The following is a 14,378-nucleotide window of genomic DNA, read 5'->3' on the forward strand; positions in this document are numbered from 1 at the left end:
ACCCTCTGATGCAATGTTAAAACTAATATTGGGCAAAAGTGAAAGTTTTTATGATAAAGATGATATTCACCTTCTAAATAATTAGAAATTTATTTGTAAAGTTACAGCAAACTTATCGCTTTCCTCCAACTCGTGGTGCAGATTTTTGCGTCACTTTTGTAGCTTTTTGTTTTGGTGCTGCCTTCGCCTTAGGTGGAGCTGCTGCTTTCTTCGTAGCTTTAGCTGCTTTCTTCTGTTCCTTTGCAGCCCTGAAAGAAGTGTCAAAGAATCATTACAAATATCGGTATATAAGTAGATATCAAAGAAATTATATTTATCTATAACTGTATGAACCCGCAAAACCGAACAATGTAAGTTTTTTGTTTACAATTCCGGGTGAAGCAGCTCATGTTTGATCTAAGACATTCTGAAATCTGATAGACAATGAACGATGCTATCAGAGGAACAGATGTCTAAACTCATGTTATTACATTGCGTGAAAAATTAGAGAGGTTCTCACTTAATAGCTTGGTCTCTTTGAGCTTTTCTGATTTCAGGCTTCATATTCCGCTTAGCTAATATGTCAGAGAGGGAAGCACCGACGATAGCCCTCTGGAATTTCTGAGCGCGCCGCGTCCTCTTCTTTGCCTGTTCTTCTTCCTGACCTTTCTTGTGCTTTCGTCTAATTAAACAAAAGAGAGGAATCGGGTTAACATTCTTATCATCGATTTTAAATCGGAAAGTAAACGACTTAAGAAAATTTGACCAAAACATGGGTTAAAAATATACATGTACCTGTAAAGGACAGTCCATGTCACTTTTCTTGGATTGCGCTTCATCAAATGGGCCGACTCGCATTTTGAATTGAGGAAAGTGAAAGTCTGAAATGATTAATTGGAGGTTGTTTATCCACTTTACTAAATGGTCGAAAATACGTTAAATTCCCGGTATAAAATTCAAATCAAACAAGCGCCAATAACAATACAATTTATGCGTTTATCAGTAAGCAAAACAATATGAATATTGAATATGAACATTACCTTTCCGTCAACTTTGACCATAGTCTTTCCATGGCCTGGATATATTTTATATCCGCTATACGCGCAAAGACCGATCCTGAAAATAATACCGCCATATTATTCTACTATGACTTGCAAGCACGTTTCAAGTTACACTTCAACAGAAACTTATACGATCGATGGCAAATATTCAGATCCTATTACCGCGCTCAGACGACCACTTACTTCATTGTCGGTTACAAAGGAACAAGAATCCTGTTCCTGCACACGTGAAAAACAAAAATGGCCGACGAAAGGCCGATATTCTACGACATGAAGTTATTCTTCATCAGATAGTAACGGAGAGTGTTCTTCCTTGTAGCTATCCAAGGCCCTGCAACCTAGCGGCCATGGTTTAAATTTAAACTATTCTCCTAAGCATGGATTTACTAAAGATGTAGTGGACATGTGGCACTTCCATTTCGGACACAAAAAAATCGTGGCGCCATCTTCAGGCGTGGTGAGTCGACTACACCCGTGGTCCCACTTTTTCTAATGAAATAATCTTCTAGGCGTTTATTACGTATATTTAACGATCATACGTCAAAAATGTCTAATACATAGCTGATTAATAAATTTCAAAATTTATTATTAGAATTTGGGGATTTTATGGTGATTAGGATTTTGTGATAATCGGGAGTCCTCAATTACCATACCGTCGCTTCTCCCGGTCGACACCTGACCGCAGATCATACGTCATACGTGATCATACGTCATATGATCATACGATCATACGATCATACGATCATACGATCATACGATCATACGATCATACGATCATACGATCATACGTCAAAAATGTCTAATACATAGTTGGTTAATAAATTTCAAAATTGGTTACCCGAGCGGCCATTCGCGAATCGATGCTTCTCTTGCATTTCATTTAGGTTGACGTTTTAGTGCTCCTAGACGGGCCTCATTGAGCGGCAACCTCCTCGTGGTGGGCCTGGGGAATCGATGATTCGATTTGCATGGAAATGCAAGAGAAGCATTGATTCGCGAATGGCCGCTCGGGTAACCAATTTTGAAATTTATTAACCAACTATGTATTAGACATTTTTGACGATCATCCAGTTTTCCAATTCATTTTGATCCCAAGATCTCTCCGAGATCTCAATTGTGTGTTAATATTCTTTTAACCCTTTGCCCTACAACCACATGTGAGACTCGTGGTCAGGTATTCGGGCCTCACAAGTTTCGGCCAAATTTCACCTTCCCGTAATTTATATAAGGTAAGTGAAGGGTAAAGTCAAAGAGGGCGCCACGAGTGCCTTCCCTTATCATCAAATGCGTCGGTAAGCGTAGGTAAGCCACCACCGTCAACACTCGCATGGTATTACCATCACGAGTACGTGAGCCGTCAACGGCTACTGGTAAATGGTATCGCCAACGCAAGTGCGCAAGCCCCTACCAGAAATTCGTTGCGCCGCCCTTGGGGCAAAAAACGGTGAAAGCTGATGTACGAAACCAGAGGGCAGCACAGGATGCGATCGCGCGACCCTGCCCGTGAGCAATCTCCCAACTCATCTCTGTTCATAGTTCCTACGTTGTATTGTATTTTTACGTCATAATTGTATTTTTGTAAACTATAAATATTATTAGTACTGCTCTGGGTGACATTTCAATGAGTATATGTTTAATGTACCCAACTTCCGTCACTTAATAAATTTAGCCACGTTTAGCAAGTAATCGCAGAAACATGTTGAATCAAAATCATCCAATTTTGAATACTATAGACACATATATTGAACCTGTTTTGAAGCGCGTTCTGCAATTTCAGAAGTTTGGTAAGATAATCATACCGTTGACTATCGCCGGCGTTTGACAACAAATAATATTATTACTGTTAATCACAAAATATGTGAAATTTGTATGCACAGCAGGAATCTTTTAATTGTAGTAGCAATTGTTAATTACTTTTTTTTTAGGCGTATGTTGCGGTAAAGTAGAATTGAATTTAATAATGTCCAGCTGTGGAAAGTCGAAAGGTGACCGTTTCAATCTGTCAATACCCTACGCTGGTCAGACACTTTCTTGGAACGTTCTGTTTGACTCTCAGTATCCTGAGTTAGGCCCAGATTTTTCATTTGGCGACGAGTTGTTCTTATTGGACCCAGATGTAGACATTTTAGCCACAGATGTACCTAGTCTTGTCAAATGGGACCCCATGGATCCCGATTCGCTTTTGACTGTCATTATTGAACTCGTCCTAACTTATAAAAAATATCAGGTAAATTACCAATTAATTCTTTACTTCTTTAATAATTATTACATAATTGTAGAGTGTAGAACATGCATTAGAAAGTAAATTAGGGATATTGAAAAAGTGACTTAAATCGTTAGATACGTGATTTTTCAATTCTTTCCTATTTCAATCTCATAGGTAGAAATAATTTGTACAGCAAGCGTTGCTTTTACAACGAATGTTTCAAATGTCAATAGATAGACCAACTTGCTAAACATGGTCAGCGTCTTCAATTGGAGTATTACAAGCTTATCAATGAAACCGAAGTATGTACGGAAGATGTGGAAGTGATATTGCTACCGTCGACCATTAAACCTAAGGAAGCGAGGTTTCTCATTCGAATGGCAATGGATTTTTCTAAATTACCAGCTCGGAGCAGTCGGCCACACAACGATGCAGCAATGTTACTCGTTACTTTCATCGGACCCGAATGGACTCGTAAAATTCCGCAATTATTTCTTTCTAAAAGTTTGGAGGAAGCATTTGGTGGATCGACTGCTCTTCACATCCCACCTTTCCCACCTGAAAAGTATTTGATGAGTTATGTTCTCGAAGTAAAAAAATTCATGAAAGAGAAGGTAAGGCTTCAATCAATTAATTAAATTATATAGAATTTCCAACGAATTTCTTGAACAAAAGTGTTGAATTCCATTGTGTCATTGCTTTCAGATAAACTTTTTGGCGCTGTGTTGTGACAGAAAAAAGAGTTTTATTTCATCGTTACTACTCCTACAGCATGGAAGTGTAATAGAGTACGATGCGATCGAGTTCACTCAGATCTCGATTCTTATGGAACATCGTGACTTCTACTTCATGATTCATTTCCACCTTCCTGCGAGGTTTCCGAAAGAACAGCCACAGATCACATTGCAGTCTATATACCACATGACGTCACAAGGAAAGTTGTACAGTGAATTAGTGGAAGACGTTCCATACAGTCCTCGATGGGAACCCATTCAGATGGTGACGAGAGCACTCTCACACATAATCGACAACGAGGTTCAAAAGTTTCAAGCAAACTCTGTCCGAAACAGTCACTTCTAATTTCTTGCTCTGTGATATCTACGGCTTGTTACACATGGCGTATAAACCGTTAATAATTTTCTACGGTAAACCGTTTTACCTCACTGTGCGTCCTTTCCCGTGACAAAGACCTTTTCAATATGAAAATCTCTACCGATGAATTGGGGTGGGTGGGTTCGCAATAATAGCCGATTCGTTGAACGAGGAGAATTCAATTGTTTAACTCGGTGTACGTAAGATACAATTATAATTTATAAATTTACATTTACAAGACTTACAGTGTAGATTTAATTTTAATATTAAAATAAACTTACACGGTCATAACACTTTATGAATATTCAATGGCCCGCATTCGACCCTCTTACTGCCAAACGACTCGATAACGAACGGATGTTGAACGTTGTCCGCCTACGATGGCTCGAACGACCCGTCATCGCCATTCGAGGGAAACGAAAGGGAGAAACGATCAGGCAAGCCATTCGTAAGGTAAAAGTAAATGTTTTCGAGCGACATCCATGAAAGTGTAGGACGAAAGGACAGCTGGATCAGCTGATCAACTTTTCGTCACCGCCAAGAACTGTTCGTACATCGTTTAATTTCACAGAATCTACTCGTACCGAGGACTTGGTCCACTCGCTACCTTACGTGGGGGAGAAAACATAAACCAGCTTATAATTTTAAACTATCCCGCACGAATTAACCTCCTCGCGCAAATCAAACGGGTAAATGGTGGAAAGTACAGCAATAAGTTACGTAAACGAATAAATATATATCAAAACGTCCGGTCAATATGAAACAGGTCCGTCCACTGTGCCGCGGCGAAGGGAATCTCGTTTGCAGGGTTCATCACGATTCCTCCAGAACGAATCTTCTATTCAGATGTACTCGTAATATGTCAATCAAGATGAGGTTATGTCGAGCATCATGCTGGGATCCTCCAAAGCAGGCAGTGGCAGCTCGTTCCTTTCTTCCTCGGCCCTGGCATCGGACATCTTTAGGAACTTGATCACCTTTTCCGTGGCTGCTATTCCACAGCTGCTTATTTCATTCTGTAAGAATAATAAAATCGATTAAAGTTGCGTCAGTCACCAGCTGCCACTCATCGAGAGACTCACCGATGCCGTAAGGTTCATGAAATTGAAGAACTTCTGAAGCACGGCCACCATCGTGATGAAATTGTTGTCCGGGAGTTTGCTACGCACCAACGACTCGTAATCCTAGAAACGTAAACTCGTATGCAGGAAACAATGACTGTATTCTTTTGTAATAACCATCGAACAAGTGCGTACCTTATTGTCGATGACTAAGTATCCCAGCAGAAGCACTACGTAGGCACCTATTAGAGTATGCTCCATGTGTTGTCCTGCTTTTTGCAATACTGGAAAGGAAAATCGAAAGTTGAGTGTAACCATTTACTTTCTTCGATGACATTTCTTAAATACACTCGGAGGGGTACGAACATTTAGTGACAGTCTCTTCGATGAACTCCTCCTGCGACTTGGTGGTTGTCGACACGGTTTCGGTTTGTTCGGCATCCTTCTTCCCGTCCAGAATTGCATTGGTCTTTTGCTCTTCGGCACGTGCTAGCTCCACTTGTTTGTAGAACAGATCGATCAATGCTTCAACGGCACTTTCATCAGCTGAAACAATTTTGAAATCGAAGCAGGGAAAACGGTTTAAAAATACTGTTCAAGCACGAGTAGGATTTTAATCGATATCTTAATTACTCACAGTCGAAGATATTTTCCGTACTCAGGGGCGCTTGACACTCGATAAGGATTTTCTTGTTGTCGTCACACTGCTCGACCAAGTTGATCAGCAAGATTAACGCTAACATCATAATGTCGAAACGCTTTTCTTCTGGGAGAGACTCCGGTATACGCAGAACCAATTGCAAGCTACCGCCGATAATTCCTGGCTGAGAACCCACAAATTTGCTTCCGAAAGCTGTTAAATAAAAAAATCAACAAATTAGTCCAAAAATGAATTGTACGCTCAAGCAAACACCATCAGCTTCTATGTTCTTTGACAATGAATAGTATAAATATAGGGACATCTTACATTGCCTATTGAAGCGATGAGTAAGATTAATAAGGACTTTAAGTATAGCAAAGAGGCACTCTCTAATGACAGCACCGGTAGAACTCTTGTCTCCCGAATCAATTGTTGGATATATTGGGATTTCTTGACCACACAGGTGATACAGACTGGCCAGGGTGCTCACGATAACTCCTTCCCCGTATTTCAACAAATATACTTGATTCTCTTCGTTCATATGTGTAACCTATTAGAAAGAAATTAAGTGATATTGGCAATTTTAAGGTTTGAATATCCCTAAAATAACTCAACATTTGATACATACATTTTCCAGGACTCGCAAGCATCGATCCACTTTACGTAACTTGTCCAATAATGGTTCGTTCCAGCCCGAACGAGTAATGTCACTGCCGGCAATGTGTCGGTGACAATCCCTAATGGTTTTCACGATATGTTCCAAGCCTCCTAACTCTCGAAGTTCTTCCTTGAACCACTCCCCAGCACGTTTCGATGTCAAACTAAGAAGCGTTTCCATCGCCAACTGTCCAACCTGTTACAAAAACAAAGCATGAGACATACAATTTTGCACCAGTCTATCGTTTAAAAAAGCTGCACCCCTTTTAAGGTATCCCCACCTTTTTATTAAATCATTTGAATATGATAACGGATGCTTTCGATTCAATAATAATTAACAATGAAATAACGGGACGATGCAAAGTATCACGAATAAAGCTGACAACTTACGGTGATATTGTCAAGATTAAGATGCTTGGCATGTCCTTGAGCTTGAATGTCAGCGCACAGCTGGCGAACTTTTTCCTTATTCTTCAAAAGTTCAGCACGACTCAAGCCACAGTCATCGAGAGCGTCTTTATGGCTGGCATCCGACTCTAATAAACTCAGCATTAATTCCAAACAGTCACGGTCCAAGTCCATCGCCAATCGGTCTTGACTCAAAACGAACATTACGGTCGCTGTACATAATCCGAGGCTCTGGGGACCAACATAAAAAAAAAGGTTAATTTCGTAACCTCTTTCTTTCACACAGAGCCAAAATCAAAAAGTGATAAATGCAGTTAAAGAACGTCAGAAGATGTCTTTCACAACAGATGCTATTCTGCAATAGCAATCTCGTTTCGAGCGAGACCAAAAGAGAATGTTTTAGCTCGATCCTCATCCCGCATTATAGGATATTAAAACAAATCTCTCACCTGGTCTTTCGTGGCATCGTGTAAAGCTTTAAAGAACTTGGCCACCGTCCCGTGAGCGCGAACATGCATTCGGAACGCCGGAGCCATGCACTTGCTAGCCAACCTTATCGCAGAGAGACAGCGAGTGGCATTCGGGTTGTTCTCTCTCAAAGTATCAAGGATATACTCTACGTCATCATTAAATTCCTGGAATTCACCGCTCTCCTGGATCTGATGAGCTTTCTTGACATTTTTCACCACGGTGTAAAACTACAATGGAGTAACAAAATTAATTAAATATGAACACAAACGTCGGGAGTAAATTAACAAGGATACTCATCGATCCGACAAATAATTAATTACTTACACCCTTCACCTTCTTGCCACAACGGACACTCGTAACAGCTTCGGTCTCGTCGGTGAAGTCAGCATCGGCCTCAGGATAAGTGACGACTCTGGTTAACTTGGAGGGTTCGAACTCCTCCTCGTAAACCATGGGTCCAGCAACCCCATGGGACCCTGAGGCTGTATCCGGAGTGACGTTCCCTGTAATAGCAGGCTCCGGAGTGCTGGCTTCCTTGTCACTATCACACCACTTGTGTTTATACAGAGCCCTGCGTTTATTGCCATTGGTGGCGCCGGTTGACCTGCTCTTGAAGATGCTGCCCTTCTTCGTGGTGGGCTTCGCGGTGGGATTTGCAGAGGTGGCCATAGGCTGAGACTCGGAGATGGGGCTCTGTGGATTGTTCGTCATGTCATTGTCGGCATTATTGCTGGCCCCTTCGCTGTCCTCGCTGCTGGAGAACCAGTCCTGGTCGACGAGGGTTTTGGCTGCCGCAGAGTCCTTGTCAGTGACGGACACGTCCATCTCCTGTTCCGCCTCTATCTCGGTCTCAGGTTCGACATCAGGTTCCGGTTCGACCTCGGGCTGAGGGTCCGGGTCAGGATCCGGTCGCGTGGGTACTGCATCAGCCATGGGCAGGTCGATGGAGCAGTGCTGCACCTCATCGGCAGGGTTCTCGAAACGAGTTTCCTTCTCTGCGGTCTCGACTTCCGGCCTGATCTGCATGGAGTCAGCGTCGCTGGAGAGAATGTCAATCAACTCCTGCGTCGTGGTGGGCAGTGGCTGATCTCGCCCTATCAGAGGTTCTATCGTCGGCTTGCACGAGTACGTGGGACTACAGTCAGTCTTGACAATGTCATAGTGAGATATGAGGGTGTTGTTGGAATCCGTTACGGATTTCCGTAGAGTAAGGGAGAGACCGGAGCCATGGGAGCTCGGCGTTGCAGGCGTGCTCGACGTCGCCGACGAAGGAGATGTGAGGTCCAGCTGCAGGTTTTTAGCCCGACTACGGGTGGTTCTTCGCATGTCCGAATTGTCCAAAGGTATAGAAACGGTGGTGACGACTGGCTGCTGGGAGGAGCGCGTCGACCTGAGGTCCGATTTCGGCGATATCTCCGGGCTGAAACTCTTCTGGTCCAGTTCCAGCTTATTTGGGCTGGCCAGGGGAGTGGAGATCCTGTAAGTGTCCGTCTCGGGCTCTGGATTGTCCTGCGTGTCACCGCAGACAAGACGCGCGGTGCCCTTGCATATTCTCAATACTATCGGTGGCTTCGACTCCTCCCTAACATGGGGAGGAGTCACAGGGGGAGCGGCAGGAGGTTCACTCACAGCAGCGTCTAAGCTCTCGGTGACTCTGCGTGCTGGAGCGTACGATGCCTTTGGCGTCGAAGCGGTCGACTGCTTCGAGGACTGGTGGGTCTGCTTCGAGGGACGACCACGTCCATACTGTGAATCAGGTACTTGTCTGTAGACCGATGCGTCTGGTCGGGGCTCCTCTATGGTTGCCGGGACGTTTCGGCTCTTGAAAAACTTCTTCGGCTTCACTACAGGTGGGGCCGCATCCGACTTTGCATCCGGGTCGGTATCGAATGAAAACGGATCCTTTCCAGCGGTCACTCGCGCGTTTTGGTTGCCGTAGTCGAGCTTCATCCTTTTCGAACTAAACGAGCTGTGTATGTCATCTCGCCTCCCTGAAGAAAGGGACATTTTCCCATATATTAATTAATAATGAAGTGAGACAAAGCTTATAGTGGTATAAATATTAACAGGATAAGTTACCATTGATATTGGTGCTCCGAATTGACGTAAACGAGGTGATGCCCCATTTTCCAACGGTGCCTGCAGACTTCGCGGCAGAGGGTCGATTGCTGTTCTCTCGAAAGAGCTTGTCGAATTGGATACTGGCCGGCGTGACGCTGGTCACCTTTCGGCTATAAGATTTAGTGTAGCTACGTGACGTCATGTTGGTAGTCCAACTGTTTCAGAAACACTCAGCATTCCAGGAGCCACGAGTGGCGATGTTCTCCTTCATTCTTTAGAGCTGCCAACAAGGATTTCATCCGAAAGAAGGGGCTCCGTCCGTGCTCGAGCCTGCACAGCGAACGCGTGCCGAGTCCCACGGCTGTGCGATATTCGCGAAAACGCTCACCGTTCGCCGTGGCTACAAATAAACGAAATCAACGGACTGGGCTTTCGGAACATATGAAAGAAACAAACGCCATGTTTCATTCGCTCCGTCCCTCGGTGCACGGGCCTGCGATGTCGATATTTCGCCGCCGATTAATAACTACCGCGTTTGCGATCATCCTCTTCGATTAACCAGTCTCCGCACTTGCTGCCGCGTACCAGATTTCATCTAATGCTCTATGAATTTAATTAGAAATATTAATCATAACATGGTCTTTGCCATCTGTCGATGTTTTTCGCTCGGGCTACCATACATACGTATGCCATCGAGAGGTGCACAACGATGTCACGGGAGGGCAGGTCCTCCGAAATCACGCAAGATGGCGCCATATATGCTAACTTGTCCAATTTTCATATAAAATCGCTTTCGTTTACAACCAATTTTACTCATACGCCAATTTTTATTTTAAAAAGTGGATTAATAATTTCCCAGCATTGTAATAATTGTCTTAAGTCCATTCCTTATAAAAGGGTTTAACTGATATAGACGGCATGCAGGGTTATGACATCATGTATCAACTGTCGTGTTTTCAAATCAAGGGGAACTATTGAGTCAATGAAAATAAATGCGTTTACACCGTCTAGTTAGTTCGGTATTAAATATAATCTGGAGGATGGAAACGTACTTAAAGTCGGATTTATCTAAACTGGTATTGAATAAATACCGATGGTGTAAACTTAGCATCTGTCTGCATGAACGAAGCTCGCGGCGAGTCACGGGGTTGCACGGGGTCTTCGAAGTTGAACTACCGTAATCGCTCGCCCGTTTGTCGTTGACCAAGTGAATCTGACCATTGTCGAGTGCATTCCGAGGATTTCGTGCACTGTCACGCTCAGCCTCCTTCGTTTACAGTGTATTTATTAACAACGCCGTTGTTGCGGAGTGAGGTTTTTTTCCAAGGGCGGTACAGAAATCCGCATTTGAGCGAGCTCTAGAAGAGAGCTCACCGTTTTAATGGCCATCGACGAGGATGAAGGTGTAGCCCGCTCCGATGGGGACTCCGTCGTGGAAAATACACAGGATACTCGGGAAAATGGCCAACTGGTCGTGGCGGACCAGGAAAACGGCGAGAGAGACGTGCGTTGGTGATTTTCCGCCTCACTTCACTTATTTTCAGTTAACAACCTCTGTAAAAATGATCCCAGCTTTTTGGCTATATTAAATACCGAGGGAAATAATGTCAGAATAATTTTTTTATCAATACGACACGGTACATTTAGATATTGCGTATTGCATTTAGGTAACTTAATGCCGATGGCTCTTTTCACCTTTTCTAGGTTAACGCGGAAATCGAGGAGCAAAGAAAGAAGTATCAGCCAACATATATGGAATCGTTTTTTGCCATTACTAAGTCTTTGATCCTCCGGGCGCTCGTTATTTATTTCATTAGTACCTTCTTCAGGAAAATGCAATCCACTCCTCCAAAAACCACCACCGATACCGGAGTTCGAATGCAAGCTATAAATATGTTCCAAAATGGAACACCATTTGATCTCAGCGTTTATTTGTCCGAGTCAGAAAACTTTCACTTCGACGAGCCCAATGCTCTGATATGGTCTGAACCTGGTTTAATATATGAGGATTGGTATAATTCTGAGAGAGTTCACGTGCACAAATTTAAGCCTTCGGATGGTCTTAAAAATAATGGGTCTATCTATCTTCACATCTACGTGACGAAAAGTGGGAAATCTCCAGATCCTTCTTCGGGAAAAGGCGTTTATGCAGGTAACCAGATGTCTTATGCTAGAAAAATGTTGAACAAGTTCAAACGGATCAAGTATCAAAGGAAGCATAATTTACTAACTGGAGAGACAAGCGCAAACGAAGAAGAGATTAAGGTAAAGATTCTCATTTCCCTTACAGATGGTCTTAGATTGTCAAAATTAATTTCATTTTAGAAAGCTGAATTGTTGGACCACGAGATCGTATCACACTGGCACCCAAACATGACCATCAATTTGGTGACGGATCAAACCAATTGGATACAAGGCCAAGTACCTCCACCACTTGACAAGTGTAAGCCAAAAATCCTAAACCATATTTAATCCATGTAATCTGATAACGGCATAGGCAAGTAGCAAATGCTTTTCTTCCAGACGTTCATTTTTTGGCCAGTGGAGCGGTGTACAAGCCTATCGTGTATTTAAATGACTTTTGGAACATGCAACGTGACTATCAGCCGTTAAACGATACAGTTAATGAACTGGAACTTCAATTAACCTTCCAGCCATTGTCATTGTTTAAATGGCAATTATATCTGGCCCAGTTAATGAGAAGCAAGTGGACTATATCCTTGCTTGGTAAATTTTTTTAAGATATTTATTAATCTTGTATCACGATAAAAAGGATAACACTATTTACTCTATTTTATGTACATCAGGCGATTCAGTGGACGAAGATGACGATAATCAAGATACCCTGAAGGAGATGTTAGTCGAGACGAATCCATACCTACTAGGACTGACCATCGTTGTATCTGTTCTTCACAGCGTGTTCGAGCTCTTAGCATTTAAGAACGGTAAGACTCCACCGTTTAACATAAAATATGTAATTGTGCCTTCGCTGTGACAGATTTGTAACATTATTAATATACACCCACAGATATCCAGTTTTGGAACAATCGACAGTCCCTGGAAGGGTTGTCAGTTCGGTCGATATTTTTCAACGTGTTCCAGTCCATGGTCGTCCTTCTCTATGTCCTAGACAACGAAACGAACGCAGTAGTGCTCATTAGTTGTGCGGTCAGACTGTGTATCGAGATCTGGAAGATAAACAAGGTGGTCGACATCCGAATCAACAGGGACTCAAAAGTGCTGAAAGTCTTCCCGAAGATAACATTCCATGACAAAGGATCGTACGTGGAGTCCTCGACGAAGGAGTACGACGGGCTCGCCTTCAAATACCTTTCCTGGGCCTTGTATCCCCTGCTTGGAGGATATGCGGTCTACTCTCTGATGTACCTAGAACACAAGGGCTGGTACTCGTGGATGCTCAACATGATGTACGGGTTCCTCCTTACATTTGGCTTCATAATGATGACGCCACAACTCTTCATCAACTACAAGCTAAAGAGTGTGGCGCACCTGCCCTGGCGCATGATGTCCTACAAATTTTTGAACACCTTCATCGACGACATCTTCGCGTTCGTCATCAAGATGCCAACGCTCTACAGACTAGGTTGCTTCAGGGACGACATTGTCTTCTTTATATTTTTGTACCAACGTTGGATCTACAAGACCGACCCGAAGAGGGTCAACGAGTTCGGCTTCTCCGCCGAGATGGAGGCCGAGTCGTCGGGTAGCGCCGAAAAGCGGGCAATCGGCCCTGCCGAGAGTGAGAACAAAAAAACTAAATGATCGCGAAAAACCGACTAGAGGCGTGGCTCTTCGCCGAGCCAAAAAGATAGGTTAGGTCACGGAACTTGCGATTGGTCGCAGCCCGAAGCGAGGAATTTTATCGGCATCGATGTCGATTTTAACTCTTTGCACTATGAGGTCACCTCTGGCGTGAACAAACTAGGAAAACAATTATAGTACAAAGGGCTAAAGTCCTTGCGTCACTAACCTCGAAATGGACCTTTCCTTTTAGGTTAACTCTAAGAGAAAGTTCTAGACGAGGCGCCCAACTGCCGAAACCTCGCAGCTACTAGTTAGGTTAATTTCCGTCTTTCGAGGGCTGCAACACTGGCGCAACTTCCGCTTCCTGGTGTATTAGATCCATGTATAGTCGACGCGTTTCCGAGCCGAGCGAAGAAAGATCGCTGTTAAAAGAAAAAAACGCGACCGACGACGCGCGTCGCGGTGCGACGTTTCTACTCGTCTGCATTCGTTATAGAATCACTAAGCACGCCGCCGAGGCGTGTGCGTTTTAAAGAATCCAAGTGGCTGGTTGTCCAACGCAACGATTACCTTGCAATAACAATAAATTCCTAACTGTGTTCCACGTTTGGTTTCCTGGGCCTATTTCCGCCTCGAAGGGACCTCGACCGTTTTTTTCTCGTTGAACTTCGACGTTCCGTTTAGTGTTAACTTCATTTTTAATACAAATTCCCTGCCAACTTCTACGCGTCCCGTTGAAGTTCACTTCGGTGTAGTGTTTGGAGAGAATTGTAAAACTCCAGTGCACCACCAGGAAGGACGGAACGGAGAGTCTTCGTTTTAAACAAACAGTGGATTTATTCACGCCCAGAGGATTCGCATCTCCCATAGTTCGGGCTCGAAATTCGATGTGTAAATCAGCGATGCTTGTACAAGACATCCAATGAAGTATCTACGACTACTAATACGCTACTTTTTATTTAGAAAAAGGTAATCGA

The 14,378-nt window shown here is 43.4% G+C and overlaps 4 protein-coding genes and 1 non-coding gene across 5 annotated transcripts; 2 read left to right on the forward strand and 3 right to left on the reverse strand.

Moving 5' to 3' along the window:
* Positions 1-60: 60 nt before the first annotated feature.
* On the reverse strand, positions 61-1,364 carry LOC105694838 (60S ribosomal protein L24). Its single transcript, XM_012415894.2, has 5 exons — positions 1,224-1,364; positions 1,020-1,095; positions 775-860; positions 500-661; positions 61-248 (listed from the first exon to the last, which is right to left on the reverse strand). Exons 1-5 carry the CDS (start codon positions 1,226-1,228, stop codon positions 113-115), a joined length of 465 nt encoding a protein of 154 aa, XP_012271317.1. The 5' UTR covers positions 1,229-1,364; the 3' UTR covers positions 61-112.
* Positions 322-454, reverse strand: LOC111673985. Its single transcript, XR_002762204.1, has one exon. It is a non-coding gene; the product is annotated as a small nucleolar RNA SNORA79 (small nucleolar RNA).
* A 1,206-nt stretch (positions 1,365-2,570) lies between the features above and the next one.
* LOC105694874 (BRISC and BRCA1-A complex member 2-like) lies at positions 2,571-4,370 on the forward strand. Its single transcript, XM_012415973.1, has 4 exons — positions 2,571-2,824; positions 2,966-3,267; positions 3,480-3,860; positions 3,952-4,370. The coding sequence occupies exons 1-4, from the start codon at positions 2,737-2,739 to the stop codon at positions 4,324-4,326; spliced, it is 1,146 nt and encodes a 381-aa protein (XP_012271396.1). The 5' UTR covers positions 2,571-2,736; the 3' UTR covers positions 4,327-4,370.
* Positions 4,371-4,501: 131 nt separating this feature from the next.
* Positions 4,502-10,306, reverse strand: LOC105694873 (wings apart-like protein homolog). The gene is made up of 11 exons (XM_012415972.1): positions 9,655-10,306; positions 7,900-9,566; positions 7,554-7,802; positions 7,087-7,335; positions 6,668-6,892; positions 6,367-6,589; positions 6,037-6,252; positions 5,766-5,945; positions 5,595-5,683; positions 5,421-5,522; positions 4,502-5,354 (listed from the first exon to the last, which is right to left on the reverse strand). Exons 1-11 carry the CDS (start codon positions 9,836-9,838, stop codon positions 5,205-5,207), a joined length of 3,534 nt encoding a protein of 1,177 aa, XP_012271395.1. The 5' UTR covers positions 9,839-10,306; the 3' UTR covers positions 4,502-5,204.
* A 459-nt stretch (positions 10,307-10,765) lies between these two features.
* Positions 10,766-14,345, forward strand: LOC105694809 (cleft lip and palate transmembrane protein 1 homolog). Its single transcript, XM_012415828.1, has 6 exons — positions 10,766-11,140; positions 11,341-11,901; positions 11,962-12,079; positions 12,160-12,363; positions 12,444-12,581; positions 12,665-14,345. The coding sequence occupies exons 1-6, from the start codon at positions 11,018-11,020 to the stop codon at positions 13,417-13,419; spliced, it is 1,899 nt and encodes a 632-aa protein (XP_012271251.1). The 5' UTR covers positions 10,766-11,017; the 3' UTR covers positions 13,420-14,345.
* The last annotated feature ends 33 nt before the right edge of the window (positions 14,346-14,378 follow it).

This window comes from Orussus abietinus, unplaced genomic scaffold (assembly GCF_000612105.2).
Source record: "Orussus abietinus isolate OABI.00-Male unplaced genomic scaffold, Oabi_2.0 scaffold319, whole genome shotgun sequence".
Classification (NCBI taxonomy): Eukaryota; Metazoa; Arthropoda; class Insecta; order Hymenoptera; family Orussidae; genus Orussus; species Orussus abietinus.